The sequence below is a fragment of the Indicator indicator genome, chromosome 4, assembly GCF_027791375.1.
Source record: "Indicator indicator isolate 239-I01 chromosome 4, UM_Iind_1.1, whole genome shotgun sequence".
In the NCBI taxonomy this organism is placed as follows: domain Eukaryota; kingdom Metazoa; phylum Chordata; class Aves; order Piciformes; family Indicatoridae; genus Indicator; species Indicator indicator.
In genome coordinates this window covers 11,083,406-11,103,393 of record NC_072013.1, presented here as the reverse complement: position 1 = coordinate 11,103,393, position 19,988 = coordinate 11,083,406, and the positions used below count along the sequence as shown (strand labels likewise).

The 19,988-nt window shown below is 46.5% G+C and overlaps 1 protein-coding gene across 5 annotated transcripts in view; it reads left to right on the top strand.

Annotated features, from left to right (window-relative positions):
- The window catches only part of AMBRA1 (autophagy and beclin 1 regulator 1), a 131,014-nt gene extending 113,798 nt beyond the window's left edge, over positions 1 to 17,216 (top strand). For all 5 annotated transcript variants that reach the window (XM_054380680.1, XM_054380679.1, XM_054380678.1 and 2 more), the window contains 3 exons: positions 4,965 to 5,057; positions 6,678 to 6,871; positions 15,643 to 17,216. In XM_054380680.1, coding sequence (XP_054236655.1) covers positions 4,965 to 5,057; positions 6,678 to 6,871; positions 15,643 to 16,133 — 778 coding nt within the window. In that variant the 3' untranslated portion in view covers positions 16,134 to 17,216. The remainder of the gene's footprint in view (positions 1 to 4,964; positions 5,058 to 6,677; positions 6,872 to 15,642) is intronic.
- Positions 17,217 to 19,988: the final 2,772 nt, after the last annotated feature.

Sequence of the window (19,988 nt, the reverse complement as noted above, 5' to 3'; positions counted from 1 at the left end):
TTAGCTAATCATGGGAGCCAGGGATGGGCTTGCTGTGCTGATCATCACACACTGGTAGAGGAGATAATGAGCTGCTGACAAGGATGCACCTGGAATCAGGCCAAACATTGCATTGTGTGAGATACCATGAGCTCCTGCTTCCTTCCCAAACAAGGACAATGGATTCCTGTTCCTTAGCATAGTGTCACCTTGCTCTGTAGCTCACTGTGTATTCCCTTGGTACGGTTTGGATGATTTCAGATTGACAGGTTTACACAAAGGGAAGAAAGGACACCTTGCACAGCTCGGTTTTGTGTGCTTGCTCTTAGTGGTCTTGAATGGACAATATATTTGAGAAATCAGTTTTGAAGAGTAATTTCTTTTGTGGAGAAAGCAAACCTTGGCAGCATGAAAATCAGATATTCGCTGAGCTTGTGTGCTGCATGGCATCACCTTGCAGCTAGTCATCTCTGTGTTGGGCTAAGTCATGGTAGTAATAGGATTGTGCTCATATTTTTAGGTGGGATTTCAGGCAGCAGTGTCTTAGTCGAAGTGTAATTCCATGCTATATCTGACTGTTGGGGCCTTCCAGCATGGCAGGATTTGAAGAAGGAGAACATTTGTCCACTGCTGTTACCTCCTTTGCTCTTGGGGATGTTGAAATGAAAAGACAGCCAATGTTATTTATGCTTTCTTGGGCATGAGTACCCTACTTGGAAAATATTTTTTGTCTTGCCATCTTGCTGCCAAGCTGTATTGTTAGGTAGAGTTGGGGAACTTTTGTTCTAACCCCCCTCCTCCTCCTCCTCTTTGGCTCTATAATCTTGGATATGCCAGCTGGGGGAGTTTTTGTGCTGACCTGTATTTTGTCAGTTCGTTTCTCCAATACTGGTTAAGCCACTGCAGTAAGTCCTATTTCAGCTTTCTTGTCATGTATGAATAATTTTGTTGTTAATACCTAGAGCTTGATCCTAATTTCCTCAGGGGGACACACCTGAGCTGTGTAGGTAATACCTCCATGTAATGGGAGAGGCTCTGCTACCTGAGTTGTTTGCTCTTGGTACTTAACAGGCTCCACTCTGAATCCTTATTTGACTTCGAGCAAAGCATGCAAATCTGTGACCTTCATCCTCTCCAAGCTCATTAATAATGTGAGCTGGACACAGGCATGAAGGAAAAGTCCATCTCAGAACAGATCCCTGCTGGGAAAGCCAGGCTAGGAGTAGCTCTGCGTTTAACAAAGCTAATGGAAATTTCCAGGGAGGGCTTAGAGAGCTTACTGACAGCCATAAAAAGCTAGAAAATAAGAACTTGACTAAGTGGACTTCACTGTCCATGACTGACGCACTGTGGAGAATTGCGATTTTTCACCCCGAAGCCCTGGGCAACGAATGTCCTCTTTGCTGCATCCACATCCAAGTGGCAACATGCTCCATGCCACACAGCTTCTACCTTCTGCTTTAGAAAATGGAAAGTGCTTCCAGCGCTTTTCCATGTCTAGAGTTTGATGGAGCAAAAGTTAAATGCTTACATTACCTGAAAAATATTCATTTCTCCAGTGTAAGATCCGCTCCTGTGCAATGAATAGTCAGGCCTTGATTTGCACATCTCCTGGGAAACGTGCTGTGAAAGGCTTGCTTAATGTACAAATTTCAAGCAATATTTTGCAATGGGCGTTAAAAAAAATCCAAAACCCTTTAGGCTTTCTGAAAAGGGGAGATGGCACTGTTTTAAATAGGTGTGCTGTAACCAGTGTGAACCTTTTAAGCTTAATTGAAAATCTGATTTAAACCAAGGCAATTGTGGTTGTCACACATATCTTGTTGTGCACTTCAGTTGGTTTATATGGTGCGATTATGTGAGCAAGTTTCTAATGCAAGTTTCTAAAACTGGCACTTAACCCATACAAAAGCAGCATTTCTTTGACATCTTTGCTTATTAAGACAGAGAGTTACGATCTTCATATAAAGACAGTCCCCTTTGTTAAATTCAGGCATTGGTTTTCTCCACTGTACCTGGATGTGGTCTGAAACATGTCTTCTGCAGCCTCGCACAATCACCCACAGCCTGGAAGACCTAATCAGAAGCAAGCTGGATATTGGTCTTAGAGCTGTGTTGAGGCAAATTGAGATGCAGGTCAGAAAGATGCAGATGCACACAAAAGAGAACAAAGATTGTGCTGAGGGCTTTATTGCTTCAAGTCTTTTGCAAGAAGTGGAGTTGGAAGAGGTTAAGTGGGTTAGCTGACCCAGGTGGGGGAAGAGTCTGCTGGAGGGTAGCTGTGAGAATGCTTGCTGCTGCCATAGGGAGTGCCAGCTGTTTATTCTGAGCCCCTTTTCTGGCACTGCAGGGAGACACGTGCAGTCCAGACTGAAAAGCCAGGTTGAAGTGCTGCTGAGGATGTTGAACTCCCATTATGGCCAAGTGTAGTGACCTTGGCTTGAGCCTGTTCGTTGCTATTCCTAGAGTCAGCAATGGGAACAGAGGCACCAGCTGCTACAGGTCCTCCTTCTGGGAGGGGAGAGCCAAGTCCTCGATTCTCTGGCAGTAAATGAGTAGCTACTAGGACCCTGGCAGTGAAACTCATTTGGTAAATAGCAGTATTTAGAATCAGTGTGCAGAGTCATGCTTTGCATGGAGTGGCTTTTGATTTCAGTGTCAGGGAAAGGTACAAATTGATTGTGTGGAGTTAGAATGGACTTTGCTGTCTGGCAGCTGGAGTGTGCAGAAGAGAGACTGCCGAGTGGGCAGGAGCAGGGATGGGAGTTTTTAACCTGCTGTACTGTATGTCAGCCTGGTACCATCATGGTCCTGTGGAAGTGAGGTGAATCAGACTCAGATATATGTGTGCACATACATAGCTGAGGTTTCTGTATAGCACAAGAGCATGGTGTTTGAGAGAACAGGGGAAACAGCATTGCCAGCTCACGTTTTGGCCTTGGCTTTGCAGTCTTCTGGTTTCTAGAGCTGGGAGCTGGCGAAGACAATTGGGACACATGGAGCACCATGGTGAGGAATGCCAGTTGTGTAAGTGGCTGTGGGGACCACACATGAGGAAAGCATGAGGAGGGGGAGAGGAGCGTGGGTCAGTTTAGTTGTGTTGGATAATAGGTGCAGATCCCAAGCAAACTAGGCTTTGTCTGGGAGTGTTGCCTACCGGGTCAGAAAGTCTTGCTTGCCATGGGAGCGTGCTGATTTGCAGAAAGCAAAGTGTGACAGCTAAATCTCAGGATACTAGGCAGGGGATGGAGCAGCCAGAGAGACCAGCACAGTTTTAGTGACAGGTTACCATCTGTCAATAAACTCTGAAGCCTTCGTAAATCAGCATCTCCCTAGCAGCTGCATTCATGGGGTATAATGCAGCACAAGGCTAGCTCAGCACAAAAATAAAGGCAATGGCTGATTACTTCTTGTAGACTCTGTGTGTTGCTTTGTTGATCTAATTTTCATCAGCTTTCACCCTTGATCCTGACCTGGGGTGCTGTCCTGATCTGGGGTGACCTGTCACCCCAGCAAGCTAGCCTGAAGCCTCCAGTGCGCACATCTCTCCTAACTGCAGCACATCTGACTTGCTGTGTCCTCTAAGCTGGGGTTCTTGCCAGTTCTGCTGAGGCATCTCATTCCAGGGACACCGGCCTTACGTAGATGTAAAACACTGTGGGCTAGCCTGAGACATAACCAACTACTTGCCCTCAGTCCTTCCTTCAGATTGTAGGACTACTTAGTTCATGCTCTGGGCATTCCTGTGGTAATGATGCAAGTCCAGCTCTTCAGATGCAGTTTCCTTCTGACTGCACAGGACCTTTGGCTTTTTTCCCCTTTTTCACTTGGCTTGTGGTCACCAGTGCACAGCACTGTTAACTCTCTGCCTAGCACCATCAGGGGCAGGTCTGCAGTGCAGCAGCCATGTGGTGGCACTCAGTACTGGTTTGAAGCTCCTGGGCCATCTCCCAGGGAGCTGCTGTGTCTGCATGGCAAAACACTGTACCGAAAGTCTCTTCCATGGCATTGCAGCCCATAGTGCTTCTGGAGGTGGGACGTAGCAGTAGGTGGGAGATCTCCTTACTGTCTTGGACTACACAGTGTGTGCCTGTCCCCTGACATTTTGTTGTGGCACAGAGTAAGCTGTATTTGCTCTTATCCTCTTCCAGCCTGAGAGCTGTTGAGCCTTTGAAGTAGTAGGAGACACACGTAGAGTGTTATGATGGTTTAGTTTCTGTGACTGCACATAGTCTTCAGCATCGATGTGATGATTAGCCATACACTGTTAGCCTTGCCTCTTCCTGTGATGAGCCTACCCTGGCTTCATAGGTCTTTTGGGGAGATGCACTGTGGAAGGTTTCCAAAGCACTGGCTGCTCTATTAAACTTGGTAGCATTAGCTTTAGAGTTTTGGACTTCTTGGGCACGGAGGTGGTTCATCCAGTGCAAACCGTTTTGTAAAAATGTATTAAAATACCCTCTACATCTGTCTTGCTCCACAGTGACTGTCAGAGAGGGCTGGATAGAGATTTATTTATAGGTAGAATGAGAACCATTTGCAAAGAAACTGAATATCAAATAAGAACAGTGTTTTACTTAGCATTACCTAGTGCAGGAAGTGCTGGCAGGCACCAGAGAGAGATTTGGCCTTCCCATTCTAATTCTTTGTTTAGTCACTTGGAGGTAGAGTAACCTGATTTTATACACACAGTTGTATGTCTTCATTTCCTGAAAACCTCTCTGCTCCTGTTGCTGTGCCTCAGTGCTAAGTATTGAATGGAAATGAATGGAATATTCCAGACCAGAGTGGGTAATACAGTGCTCTGTATTTGCAAGGCTGTTTATGATCACGAACACTTTTAACTTAAAAATATGAGCTGAGCTAGATCTGCAGTTTCTCTAGGGCAGAAATCAACACTGCCCTTTGTGTCCTGGGGATGTCATGTGTGCTGGCTGGAGTAGTTTCCTGCCTTACTAATATTTTTCCTTCTTTGGTCTTTCAAGGGCCTTAAACTCTGGAGTTGAGTACCACTGGGACCAGCTGAATGAGAATGTCTTCGCTGTGCATTCCAGCAGCAGGAGCACTGAGAGGCCTGGGTGAGTCTCCTGGGTGTGAGTTAGAGACCTGACCCTTTCTGCTGCTTTTGTTACATCTGACAGCACCACTTCTCCTTTGCTCCCTGAGTTCTGTGGCTTTAATGAAGCAGTTTGTCCACCTCTGACACTGCCTAGTTGGGCCACCCAGCCTGTTTCCAGTGGCATTCAGTGCTCAAAAGTCCTGCCAGTGGTAGCAAAGTACATGTGTCATCCATGGCCTCCATGACATCCTTGAGCAAGCTGTGGGAGGGTCTTGATGCATCAAAAACACCATGCAAAGTAGGTGGCCTTGGGTGAACAACTGAAGAACAGGGGTGCCAGTTTCACAGAGATGAGTTCAAATCCATTGGGCAGTTCTGCAGACTGATTTTCATCCCTTTGGTTTCTGGTCATGGGACAGTTGTTTGTTTGTTTGTTTGTTTTTTCTTTTTGGCAACAAACTCTAAAAATAAAGCTAAATCCTTTCACAGCACTCTTGGGGCTTCATCCAATCTGTCCAGTGATGCACACATTAGTTACTCTAAACACAAGGATGATGCTGCAGTCCCTTGTTTCTTGTCCCAGTGAAGAGTACTTTTCCGTAAGCAGCTATTCTCAGCAAGGGGATGGCAGTCTTGTTTCTGAATTACGAACTTCAGGATCTCGAGGAAGTTGGTAACTGGTGTAGAGGGTAATGTCTGTGCTGTCCTACAGCCTTGGACTGGTTGAGAGTGAAAGTTAAGCAGCAGAGATTCTTTACTCTGCCATGTGAGTGCATATTGCCACTGCTTGGCTTTTCTGACAGTACATATCAGTCTTGCATGATGGGTTTAGGAGCAGTTTAAAGGCAGAAACACTGCTCAAGAGTGAAGTAGCTCAAAGACAGAGCAAGAAAAGCGTGGCAGATTTCAAAACCTTATGAAAAAAAGGTTGTGAATGAGGCAGTCTTTCCTAGAATCTCTTTACTATTCCCAGCACTTACAGCCAGAGGTCAGTTTTGGAAAGAGCATCCAAGCACTGTCAAGATGCAGCTCTTGTAGCGTTGTACCCTTCAACTATTCATTGTGGAGGAGAAGCTAATGAGCCTTGAGGCTGTTCTTGTTGTTTGCTCTTGAGAACAGAGAAAATTCTCTTGTCCGACTGGAACAGGCAGAAATGCCTGCTGGAGTGCATTCATGTGTGATGCTGACAACTAGGAGGTCCAGACTGCATCCTTGGGAGTTCACACTGCCCTGCCAGCATGCAGAGGAAGGTTGTATGTGTGTTTACAGTGCTGCACTGCACGTAGTGTTGCCTGCTCAACTCAGTGACCTCAAGACAGAGCTGCTCTGCAGGCTTAGTGATGCTGCAGAGATATCTGTCTGTGCCTGTCAGACATGCTTCTTCTGTGGAAGGGTGAGTGGACTGTAAGACACTGTTGGTTAAAAGCTCAAGAGACTAGCCAGTGGAGGCTGGAGGGATAGAGGGATATGTGTGTGTGTGTAAATAAGTGCAGGTCCCAGTTTCCTCCAGCCCCATCTGCATGGTGGCTAGCAGGTGCCTGCTTGGAGTAGAAGCAAGAAGAGGCTCAGGTGAATGCTTCAGTCTTGGGGCACTTTGTCTCTAGTGCTCCTGGTCTTATTTGTTTTTCTCTCTTTTCAGAACCAGCAGAGCCACATGGAGGACAGACAGGGACATGGGCCTGATGAATGCCATAGGCCTGCAGCCCCGCAACCCCCCAACCTCTGTGACTTCACAGGGCACCCAGACCCTGGCACCTCAGCTGCAGAATGCCGAGACCCAGACAGAGAGGGAGGTACAGGAGCAGGAATCCTCCTCTGCAGGGACTGGGGAAGGTAGGAGATCAAGCAATGATTTATCTATCAGAGCTCACCGGCTGAGTGAGGAGTTTGCCTGTAGGTTCCACATCCTGCCGATGCATTTGGGCGTTCCTATTACACCTTCTGCAAAGATTTCTCCAGCCTAATTTGCTTGTAGCCAGGCCAAGGTAATCAGGAAAGTGACTCTCTGTCCATGTGAATAGAGTTGTCTTTTTCATATGCTTTTAGAGGGCAAAATGATCTCTCCTCTACATCATTGTGTCTGTAAAATCAGCTGTACTGTCATCACTTCTCACAAATCTCCTGAACTCTAACCATCAGTAAGGCTGCAAACAGCAAAGAATAATCTTTTCTGCCTCTTTGTTAGAGCTTAGCTTCATCCTATCAACCTCTGCATCTAAAAGCTATGCAGGATTCACAAGCTCATCATCTGGATACAAAATAAAATCAGTTTTCCTGTAGCAGGTATGAATATTATGTTTAGTCTGATCAGTGAAGCCTGTCATGAGTGCCCAGCACAGTGATTCAAAATGTCTGTAGTGTTATCCAGTCAAAGAAAACTTAACCAGCAAGTGAAAGGCTCGAAGCAGCTGATGTGCAATTCCTACATTTGAAACCACCTATCATTTGAAACCACCAATTGTTTGATCTACCTGATCTAGTGGGAAGTGTCCCTGCCCATGGCAGAGGGGTTGGAACTAGATGATCTTTGAGGTCCCTTCCAAACCTGACAATTCTGTGATTTCATCCAGGCTGCTTCTCTCTGTGCTGTAGCATTGTGTGTGAATCCAACTCTGGAAACTTGGCTGAGAAGGAATTGGGCAGTAAACGCTTAGGAAAGACTGAGAAAATCAAGGATACAGTTTTGAAGGTGTTGGTTCATGATGAACCCACTTGACTTTAGGAAGCAGCCCATGACATGCTTGTTTGTGCCTATATGCTTGAACTCTTGTCACCCTGAACGGTGCTTTTTTGGCATGTCACTCTTCCACAGCTGCTGTCAGACATCATCCAGCACATGTGATAAGGTTTTGAGCTTCTCTGATCTCTGCTCTTCTGTTCAGACTTGTGGCAAATTCCTGACCTGTGGGGTTTCCCATCTGCTTATCTCAGCAGAGCTGGGATTAACCTCTCTGGAAGCTTTGTACAGTTGAGGGCATGTGGGTAAGGCTGGAACATGGGATGTCTGGACAAATGCTGAACTTGTGGTTCTTCCACTGAATGTGGTGTGCAGACTGAGAAGAGGTTATAGTGTGGGACCTTCTTTCATCAAAGCTGTGGTGGTTGTTGCTTCAGGCTTGGGAGTCTTTCTTTGCTCTGTTAAACCAGTGGAGTTCTACAGTGCTGCTTCTCTCTGCAGCTGTTCTGCAGTCATCTGAAGGTTTCATTATCTTGTTTTTTTTTTTTGATTAGCCTTTAAATTTCCAGATCTAGATCATGGTTTTTAACAAGCCTGTTAATGAGCTGGTGAAGGATTGTCCTTTACCAGTGCCTTATGCAGAGTATCTTTAGAAAGGAGCAAAGCTTTGTAGCATTTAGAAGAAAAGGAGCGTAGATAACAAGCCTAGGACAGACACTTCTCTGTGTCTCCTTTTCTTGCTTCAAAGATGATTTGTGGCTTCCAAGTCTAGTGTGATTTTTGGCTCAGGTGCAAGTGCTCTCACCTGCAAAACGGACTGTCACATTCTTGTCTGCTGTGTAAGGCTCTTCAGAGCACAGGAGTTGCTCCAGTATGGATATAAGAGTTGGAGATGAACTGAGCAGTTTACCCTGTGGTTGATCAGTTCTTATGCTAGTTGCATCCTCAGTGGAAATCCCTGTGCAGAGAAAGGCTCAAGAGCAGGTCAAAGCAGAGGGCTGTCAAGAGATTAACTATCAGGAGCATGTAGAATCCAGGAAACCTCTGTAGTCCATGACAGAAGAGTAGTACAAGGACCTATCATGAAGCAGAAAGACAAATTTTCAGCTGCTGTTACTGACACCTCAACCAGGGACTTGAGGCATCAGTGGCCTGGTTCATCTGAGAGTCTTCATGCTTCACATGATACTTGAGCCCCATTGCACTGCTTGTTGAATTCAGGTTACTGTATTTCCAGCATCCTAACCTCTTGTGATGCTTGCCCAGTGTGTTCATGCAGGCTAGATTAGGTGCTGTGCTGCTGTTTTGATGGTTAATTTGGCCAGTGTATCTACCATAACTCTTTGTTAAAAAGGAAACAGTGTTTCCTAATAGCAGGATCTAGATGTCTAGATGTCTAGGGGCATAAAGAGAGGAAAAAGAAAAAGGAAGAAAAAAATTGTGCTACCACTAACGTGTATGACTTAGGGCAAATCATTAATCATCTACCAAATGGGAATAAATCTTCCCATAGCACAGTACACCAGGGGCTGTGAAGATTAATTAGTGTTTTGTGTGGGGCTTTGAAGATGTAAATCACTACTTAAAGGCTTACCAGTATTATGAGCAGCAGAATGGATAAATCAGATGTGATCAAGTAATGTAAAGGAAAGTGGTTTAGTTACCTCCTCATCTTGAGAGGGGGGGGAAAGAAACAAACAAAATGAAAATTAAAAAAAAAGACCAAACACCTTTGAATATTTAAAAAAAACAAATCATGAGGCAGTAAAAGAAGGGGTAGTGTTACCCCCAGGAGTGGGTTTCTGTCCTATGTCCTGTCAGCCCTGCTGTCATGGGGAATTCTGGCTTAGGGAGTTTCTTACAGATATATGCTTACTGTACAAAAAAAAAAAAAAAAACTATGCAGAATTGCATCAGAAATCTAATTAAGCTCTGTGTGGGTATAAATAGTTTCCTTTTCTCATGCAAAGCTCTGCGGGGACTTTGCTGTTCTGATTATCTTTCTACCTCCTTTGGAGGAATGAGTATATGATGACTTTATTAGAAGTGAATCCCTCTACTGTCTGTATCTTTTTGTTCTGCAGCAGTTGATAGCTGCCTTGTGAACTCTGCTTTCAAGCCACACATAAACCAAAGGAAGCCAGAGTTGAGAGAGAACTAGGAGAGGTACCAAGAAATACCTAAAACAGTGTTGCAGTTGTCTCCTACTTCATTTTAAGATGACAGACAATAGTGTGATGGAGTTGTCACTTTGAGGCACTCTAGAAGCAATCTATTGGGAGTTATACCTACCCTTTCTCTTGCAAATGGACAGGCTTGACAGGGGAGGGATCCATCTGGCAAATTAAATGTCACTTAAAAACCAACGCAAATTCCTAATGAGATTTAATGACCTAAAGCTTTAACCTTTAGAAATTGTAATTCCCAGTCCAGACTGGGTCAGACTGCAGCTGCCGCTTGTTCAGGCTGCTGGATCTGAGGAGTAGGGTGCAAGTGGCAGTAACTGTCAGGGACTGCAGCTGTGCAAAAGGAACCTTTGCAAAGCTTCAGGACACTTGTTTGGTTGTGCTCTTTGTGCTGTGCCCTGGCTATTGACATAATACATCTTTCAGGTAATCTAGTTTCTTAAAAGGAAAAAAAAAAAGTCAAACCAGCCCACACTAAAAAAAAAAAAAAAAAAAGGTGTGATGGAAATAACTGAAAGGCAACTGTAATCTCAGTTCTTGTCATCTGCAGTGTCTTTGGGGCTTCAAATTCAACTAGCTAGCTCAGTGTTCCTTGTGTGAGTAGGCACATGTTAGGAACTACTGAGTGTAGCCATCAGAAGGCTTGCTGTCAGTGGATTGCTACTTTGCCTGCCTTTGGGGGCTCAATATATTGACTACTGTCATACCATAACCAGTTCTTAGCCTATTAGGCTGAAGTGTTTCTCACCAGCCTGTACAAATATCCACCCTGTCCAGCTGCTTTTATAAGTGGCAGCAGATACTTTTGAGAAAAGGGTTGTAAAATGAAAGCCTGGGTTTGTGGGATTGAGCCTGTTCACACTGTGAAAAGACAGATGAAACTCCCTTCATATGAGCAAAGCATCCCAAGGATGTAGAAGGAGCACTTTGTAAGCAGAGTCAGTGTGCCTGCATGTGATGTAATTTATTTAATCTGAGACATGAGGGATAGGTACTGTGGGGCTGCATGGGCAGAAATACTCTGTCCCCAGCCAACCCTCATGAGAGATACAAAGAAACACGTTAGGACAAGAGGAAATGGCCTCAAGTTGCACCAGGGGAGGTTTAGATTGGGTATTCTGAAAAAATCTTTGCTGAAAAGAACGGTCAGGCATTGGAACAGGCTGCCCAGGGAAGTGGTGGAGTCACCATCCTTGGAGCCATTCAAGAAACGTGTAGCTGTGGCACTTCAGAACATGGTCATGGTAGTGTTGGGTTAACAGTTGGACTTGAGGATCTTAGAGGTCTTTTTCAACCTTAATGATTCTGTGATTCTATGTTGTTTTACATTAGCTGATCAGGTTCTTGCAATGCTCCTGTCAGTTGTGTGATTAATGTGGAGATGGGAACCAGGACACCAGGGATCAGCTTCCAGATTTGCCTCTTGTTCTCCAAACAGAAACGTGGGTAGATCCCTTAGCCTTTCATCTACCCATCCATCTGTAAAATGTATGTCATATGTCCTATTGAACATCGAATTTGAATTTCTCTTTTAAAACCCTCTGCAAAGCACCACCGAAGAAATAGAATCAGGTTCTAGAAGCATGTACTATGCAAGCCTTTACAGCATGAGCTTCCCCAAGTATCTGATTCTCTTGGGATTAAATCATAGGGGCTACTTCTAAAGTCTTATTACAAAACTCATTTTCACTCCTACAAATCACCCAAGCGAGATGTTGCTATGAAATTTGTTACAACTCAAAGCACTTCTGCCTTTTCTGATTTGTGTGGAGTTGTTTGGATTAGCTCCCTGGAAGGAAATATGAATATACTTCTGAGCTTGGTTGAGGAAGAAGGGTAACTGGTAGTATTTCTTCTGGCAGTAAGAGAGAGATGATTATTCATAGCTGTGCTGTGACCCTCCCTTTTTCTATTCCTATGCAAGGAGTGAATTCATTTTAAAACGCTGGTATTTTTATCTTTGAGCATCTGAATTAGTGGGTCAGCTCACACCTCAGAGCTATTATTCCACGTTCTCTGAAGACTTGGATATCTCAACAATGCTTACTATTAGTTCTAATCTTGAAGCTTTGTTTGCTTCTAACTACTAACTACTAGGCTACTAACTACTGCTAGTTTCAGAGAGAGGAAAGATGAAAACAAGAAGAAAAATCAAGAGTGCTGTCAGTACGTTGCACAGCCACAAAGGAGCCTGATCTCATCCTTGCTTCTGTAGGCTTTGCTTTTTATCAGGTGTGAGCTGTCCATGCCCAGGAATAAATAAGTTGGGCTCTCAGGTAAGTACTTCAGAGACCATTTTAAGAGTAGCAATGCTTCTGTCTCATGCCCAGGAGTGTTGAAGGTTTGCCAGATGTTTTGCTTTTGTAGTCTTACATGTCAAACTCTTGTCTTGCTGGAGCAGTGTGACAGAGGACTTCAAAGGACAGGTGCATTATTTAGGGAATGTTTTGTTATATGTCAGAGCCAGTCGGCTAGATTGACAGAAATCTGCTGGTCTTTGGGATAATTACTCTCAAGAGTAATGTTTTGTGTCTGTGTTTGGGATTGGTGGGGTTGTGGAGCTCTGGAGATGTCACTTCTGATAGAGTAGAAAAGGTTTCTGGGAACACAGCAATGTGGACACAATACTTGCATTGTGGAAGGGAGCCATGGGTGGTGCTTCTCTGGTCTGTCAAGCACAGAACTTGTGTCCCTGTCTAGAAAAGGTAGAGACTGTGTCTCAGGATTGCTTCCTGCTTTGTGATGGATCCTGATACAGGGACAGCCTAGGTGGAGGATGAACTGGGAAGTGTTACGCTTATACTGGTACTTCACATACTGAAGTTGGAGCTGGTTAGCTCAGTCTTCTAGATTGTGTGATTTTTGTCTTTTTCTGGCCCTAGAAGGCAGGCTTAGAAGAATGAAGATAAAGGAATTTACATGTGGTTTTGAGCATAAAATGAGAGAAGAGGAACTGCATTCTCCATGTGTAGAATTAGATGTGCTGTCACTCGGCCTACTCCTGCAGAAGCTCAGGTTCATGCTCTGAATATAAACCTTTGGAGTCTGAAAACAGAGTCATGAGTACATGGTTTCTTTCTGTCCTGGTTTTGTCCAGCTGGTGGTGCCGGGAATGGGGTTTGGCCACTGCAGCAAGTTGAAACTTGTAGCAGTCTGAGGTGTGGGATTTGCAGCATCGCTGTTGTTTTGGGTAGGTTCCTGTGTGCACACTCTGAACCTCCAGCAAATGGAAGTTAGCTTATTTCACTTGCTCTGAGTACTGATGTAGACTGCATTGACAGCCTGGTGAAAGAACGTGTGTGGGAGTCACCAGGCAGTAGAAATGGGCTGTATGTGAATCTGTGCTGCAGCTCAGCTCAAGGCAAATTGCGCAGGAAGCTTTGCTCTGAACCAGTCAGCCATAGTCATTGTTGCAGCCTCATGGGGGCAAAGAAAGGACAACCCCCCAAACGGAGGTGCTTGTTGGCTGCTTGAATGGTGGGGCTCACTTCTGGCCCTTGACAGGCTGTCTTTCTAGAATTTACAACATTGCTGTATCTCTGTGCTCATTATCTGAAGGCTCGTGACTTCCTGATTTCTGCTGTGGCATCAGCCTTTGCCTGTTTTCTCAGCAAGCAGCTGCCTCAGCTGGCAATCCAGCTCTTGCACATGGTAATTAAGGGGCAGGGAAGAGCAGGAGGTGCTGTGGTGTGCACTGCCTGCATGGACTCCTCTGGTGAAGCACATGTTTATAATGCTGAGGAGCACTGGCCGGGGATCCTTGCTGATTTGCTGTTCCAGTGCTCCTGTATTGGGCTAATTTATAGTAAGTGGTCTGTCAAGAGCACAGTACCTGCTGTTCCAGAACTTGTGTAGATAGGGCTGGCTGGCATGTCTCTAAACCAGGTTGCATATCTTGGCTTTCTCAGGCTTCCTCTCTGATCTGGCCAGATGGTTCTTAACAGAGTGCTTACAACTGTGCCCTCAGAAGGAAGTAATGATTGAATCCAAACCCATGCTTCTCAAAACTTCCACTTAACTTGTGCTCATGATTAATGCTCCAATATCCCCTGGCATGCATGTTTTCCACACTGAAGTTTCCAGTCTAATAGCTGCCTTTGTGCTGGTCAGCCAGGTTCCTAGTTCATGCATCAGCTGCATCCTGAACAGGATTTCTCTGCTAGAGTTGTGGGTCAGTCTCTGCCCAGAAGGTACGCCTTGCTCATTCCTCTACGCTTTGCTCCAGCTTCTCATGTGGTTACTGGTGTCTCTGTGGTCTCACTGATATTCTAGCCAAGGAGCTATGCTATACTTAAGAGTGGATACAGCAGGCTTACTACATTCCTACCAGAAAGGGACGACTTCTGCTTGTGAGAATTAAATTTGCCCTTAGTGTTTCTCTAGCAGGGCAGTATGTCAGCAGACTAGCTTGAAGATTAAATTAGCCATACCCTGTAGTGGAGGAAGCTGGTGATGTTTGATGCAAGTACCACTGAGTCTGTGAGGAAAGGGAATAAGCTGTCACTGACTGACTGCATGACCTGTTAACAGCTTTAACCCTCTTGCTTTTTAAAAAATAACCTCCAGGGTGGCATGGTGTAGACAGTGTTGAATATCCCTGCTCCCGTGTTGGATACATGATCTCCAATCCTACATCCTCAAGCGATTTTGTTTTCCTAGTCAGTGTGACATTTTGGGTTTGATTGTGTTTAAGCTTCTGCCTACATCCAGTGTTGTTGTCATTTGTGTTCATTTTCTTGGTGCCAGGAGGGCTCATGGCTTTCTCTCTCTCTTCTAATCAGCACTGCGATAGCTTCATGGAGCTAAGGGTGAGATTTATCTCTTTAATAAGAATCTCCAGGATGCCACTGTGGAATGATTCTAGCAGTTCATGATTACAGATTGTTTTCCCCAAAATGGTCTGGGTAGGGTTTGTAGCAAAGGGAGTATGCTGGGAAACAGAACTGAGCAGGACTTTACTGCCATGGGGATTTCATCTCCTATGTGGACTGTTTTTTGGTGAAATTTTGTTCTTCAAAAGCAATCTTCAGCAACCAAGGCATTTGGCAATGGTTCCCTTAGAGCTCAACACAGCCTGACTATGAAGGGAAGGCTTGGAGATGGAGAAAGCAAAGACTCTAGATCTTAAGAGATGTTCTTTTCATTCTTCAAAAGATACCAGTCAAGGGGAGCAGGAACCTACACACTTAATTTTTCCTAGCTCATAGGTGATGTGGAAGGACAGACCATGTTCTGTAGCTGCTTTATGCTCTTGGCCAGCTGTCTGCATCCTTCTTGATGCTGGGGAGATAGCCTTCATGTCCCCTGCCTAGGGTGTTCTCAGACAGGTGAAGCAGGAAGGGCCACAGCACTCTATAACATCATGGTGAGATAATTGGTTTGCTGGAGTGCAAACTGAGGTTTTTCTTCCTGCCTCTGTGGGAGTGGCTGGGTGGCAGCTGTGACAAAATAGTCTCCGTGACTCCTCTTTTTTTCTCCCCACCTTTATGGCTAGAGAAGAGCTGCTCCTCCAGGCTTGGACATGCATGTTCATGAGGGATACCTGTGGGAGTGGCCAAGAATTTCTTGACAGGTTTCAGTGCCTTTGTTTGGCACTTCACTGAAAGTTGCAGAAACAAAGTATTAGGCTTGCTCTGAAGCAAAACCCATCCCAGCACTGTGTGATGCATCTCCCCAGCAGGCTTTCTCTCTGTGTCACAGTTTGTTTTGTGCATCAAAGTTGCTTCTTCTTTCTCTTACAGGTGAAGGTCCAGACTATGGGGCCAGCGGGGAGGATGCCCTGAGTAGGATCCAGAGGCTGATGGCAGAAGGTGGCATGACTGCCGTGGTCCAGCGGGAGCAGAGCACCACCATGGCGTCCATGGGCGGCTTTGGCAACAACATCATTGTGAGCCACCGGATCCACCGTAGCTCTCAGACTGGTGCAGAGTCCACCCTAGCTGAGGGCACATCAGCACAACAGTCCACCTCACAGCAGCTGGCAGCTGAGCTGGAGGGACGGATCCTTTCGGAGTCTATGCAGGTGTCAGAGCATGGCCTGAGCCCGCGGACAGCCCCTGGTGGGAGTGAAGGACAAAGTGCTGGTGGTCTGGACCTGCCAGAGCAGGCCCAGTCCTCCATGGACACTGAGGGACCAATTGAATACAGTGACCTAACTAATAATAACCATCTTCCTGACAGTACCAACTTCTATAGTAATGACAGCACCAGTGGGGAGTCACGGAACAGGTAGAGATTGAGTTGTGTGTTGGTGCTACCCTTGTACTGCTCAGCAGAGACCTGTACCTCACAGCTGGCCAGGAGCTGGAAGAATAGGGACGTGTGGCTCTGACAGGGTGCTGGTGGTTCAGAGGGCTTCTCTATCCTGGGTGAGAGGGAAAGGGATAAGGACTGCAAGGGAAGCCATGGGGAAGGAAGCATACGCAACTTCCAGTATTTCCACTGCCAACGAGTTAAGAGGAATATGAACCACAGCTGGCTGCATGTCATGCAGATTTCAAAGACCCATGGGATACCCTGAGCTCAGCCCTAACCCTGCAGTTCAGTCAGTGTCACTCTTTGTAAACCTTCTTTCTTTTCCTTTTTCCTGTCCTTTTATGCCCAGGGGCTGATCAGTAGAGTGAAGAAAGGGAAGGGGGCCTACAGCGTCCTTCTGGAGACAGGCAGTCCTACTGGGTGGGCAAACCTGGGTGTGATGCTCCAGCTCCATTGCTGGAGTGGAGGAGTCTTCCAGGCTGCAGTCCCGGACCGTGGCACAACATGTGGTGTTCTGAGACCCGTCCTACCTGCGCTGTAGTCTTTTCTGGGAAGAACTGGGCTTTGCCAAAATCTGCATGGCTCAGGATCTGCTCACTGGTGGGGATCTTTCCTTTTGAGAGAGTTAGCTTAGCACTTGGCATGAACCGAAGCAGAGCTGCTGGAGAGATGAATAGAGGGACAGGGGCTACTGCTCCCTAGTCAGGATGCAGTTCATGCAAGAACATTCTAATTTGTGCCAATATTGACATGAATGAGCCATCCCAGTGATTTCATGGTGCCAGGACTGAGCTACATCTCCTTGGCAGGGGGCAGGAAATGTCTTTCAGCTCCAGGCCAGGGTGTGAGGTATGAGTCTGTGATGTAAGGTGTTGCATGTGAAATCTTGACCTTGTACATGTAGTTTCTAGTGGAGAAATCAAGGCTCTGATATTTTCTTTTTAGTCTCAAATGTGATTTTCCTTTTCGTTTGTAACTCTCCATCCCTAGCAGGCTTGTGGAGGAAGGACGGGGAGAGCGTGAGTGCTAACGAGGGAAACACCAAAGATCAATGTCATTAAAATATGACAAACCCCTTGCCTGGCTTACTGTCTTCATTTGTGTGATGGTTGTCTCTGTGATGAGTTTTGGGATAGCTACATCTGTCTCAGAAGCTCAAGGTGACTTAAAGTCAAGTGATGACCACCCTGATCCCAGGAGGAAAGCAGGCTCAGCCTATGAGTTGTAAGCCCAAGACTGGAAAACAGGGAGGAGCATTTGGAGTCCTGGTTGTGAATCACCTTTTTACCAGCCTGGAGATGAGTGGGCACTTCTGTGCTTCCCATCATTGAAGTGCTACACTAGGGAGAAAGTGAAGCTTCCTTATGAACTTCAACAAGGGCAAGAGTAGGATCCTGCATCTAGGGAGGAATAACCCCATGGGCTGGGGGCTGATCTGCTGGAAAGCAGCTCTGTGGAAAAAGACTTGAGAGGCCTGGTGGGCAACAGGATGACCATGAGCCAGCAATGTGCCCTTGTGGCCAAGAAGGCCAACGGTATCCTGGGATGCATTGAGAGAAGTGCAGCAAGGAGTCGAGGGAGGTTCTACTGCCCCTCTACGCTGCCCTGATGAGGCCTCATCTGGAGTTCTGTGTCCAGTTCCGGGCTTCCCAGTTGAAGAAGAACAGGGAACTGCTTAAGAGAGCACAGCAAAGGGCTACAAAGATGATGAGGGGATTAGAAGATTTGTCTTCTGAAGAAAGGCTGAGGGACATGTGGCTTTTTAGCCTGGAGAAGGAAAGACTGAGGGAGGATCTTATCAATGCTTATAAATACTTAAAGGTGGGTGTCAGGAGCATGGGGCCAGTCGTTTTCCACTGGTGCCCAGCAACAGGACAAGAGGTAACAGGCACAAATGTGAATATACGAAACTTCATCTAAACATGAGGAGGAACTTTTGTCTAGAGGGTGTTGGAGCATTGGATTAGGCTGCCCAGAGAGGTGGTAGAGTGTCCTGTTCTGGAGTCATTCAGAGCCTGCCTTGGATGCGGTGTTGTGCAACCTGCTCAGTGTGAATCTGCTCCAAACTAGATGATCTCCACAGATCCCTTCCAGCCCCTGTGACATTGTGACTTCAACTACCCCATTAAAAAAGGTATGTGGAGATGCAGGGCTGTCTTAGGCAAACAGTCCTGCTGGCTGTCTGGAGCACAAAAGGGGTTACAGCATCTGGCTGCTCTCAACAGAGGAATGCATGCCCCAGGCTTAACCACCCTGTGGTGAGGGCTGCTTCCCCTGCTGCCTGAGCATCTGCAGGCAGCTGCTGTCCTCCTGCCTGGCTCCTCAAGACTCTGCACTGCAAAGATACTACAATAAATAAGGCTGTCATTAGGCAGCACTCAAGCTCCCAGTCAGAGGAGTCTGTTAGAGAACATTAAGCAAATCTTCTCTTAAATCACAGCCTGGAAATGAACCTTAAATCAAATCAGCTGCTGCCAGGCCTCATTGCAGAGTGTTAATGAGGCTCTAAAACCTGTCCTGAGCCAAGCACATCCCTGGGCTGACAGGAGAGCAGCCTGAAAAACGGGATTCCCTTGTGTGGGGAGGAAGGTTTCATGCCATTCCTGTGTTGCTTCAATGTGGAGTGGCCTGAGGGAGTGCTGGCACTTGGGAGCTGGAGGAGCTATGTCTCAGCTGAAGACTTGGTCAGACAGGGTGGTGCAGGTCCAGGCAGAGCTGTTTACTGCTCTGCATGAAAACAAACTAAACAGAGCCTGGGAGAAAACTCCTTCTGTGTCAGTTTGGCCTGGCTTCTCTTCCTCCCTCTCCCTGCAAGATTCCTGGAAGAGCCTTGAGGCTCATTCTTGGTAGATGTGTTGCAGAGCATTTACAGATGTCCATTTCCATAGCCAGTGCCAAGCTACCTACAGAAAAATTTCCATCGCGGTTGGAGAAAGGTCTTCTGGGATGCCTCACTCCAGTCTTGGCAGATTCTCAAAAGCTGGCATGCACCATTGCTGAGCACTCTGGCCAGGCTGCTGTGCAGAGGCCTGAAGTCTGCTCTGCTGAGGGCTTCTGCTCCATCCAGACCTGTCCCCATTGGAGATGGTGGCAGAGCTGGTAGTGAGCTCCAGTGGGAGCAGGAGCAAACCACACAGGTGCTGCTTTTGACATTGACTCTGGACATCTCTGAAGCTCCAGCTTTTCATTTGAGCCTGCTAGAGGAAACTCACCCTTCTAGGTAAGGTGCAAAGGTAGAGGCCTGATCAGAGCAGAAAGCTTTGATATTCCTCCTAAAACCCACTTAGCAGCTCTGGGTCAAAGGTTGGTAGCAGCTGCAGCCGAACTTCTGCCATACAGGCTTTAAGCAGGAACGATGGGCAGGGTGGATGTGGGTGGGTTTAGTCTTCAGATGCTGCCTTGGGACATGCTTTGTGGGTGTCCTGCTTGGCCACACAACAACGGAGCATGTGCTTTCAGTGGTCATGGGCTGGTATGTAGAGAGCATGCAACACTTTTTCATGAGTTTCAGATCTAGAATCTGCCAAGTTCTGTTTCTGTCCTGGTTTGAGACTGGAGGCAGGGAGGTTGGGTGAGTGGGAAGAGGAGACAGGAGGGGAAATTGAGCATACTTACACCATAGGCTCACTTCCCCCCCCCCACCAGTGCAATTTACTTCTTATGCCTGCCTTCCTCGTTGTAGAACAAAACTCTCTGCCTTGGGGTACCCTCTTCTGGCCCAACGGTCTTCCTCCATTGGTTTGGGCAGGGCTGAGCCACCCTGCACCCTTGAGCAACACCCCTGAGTCCACACAGTGACCAGAGACATGATACCCTGTGCAGAAGTGGAGGC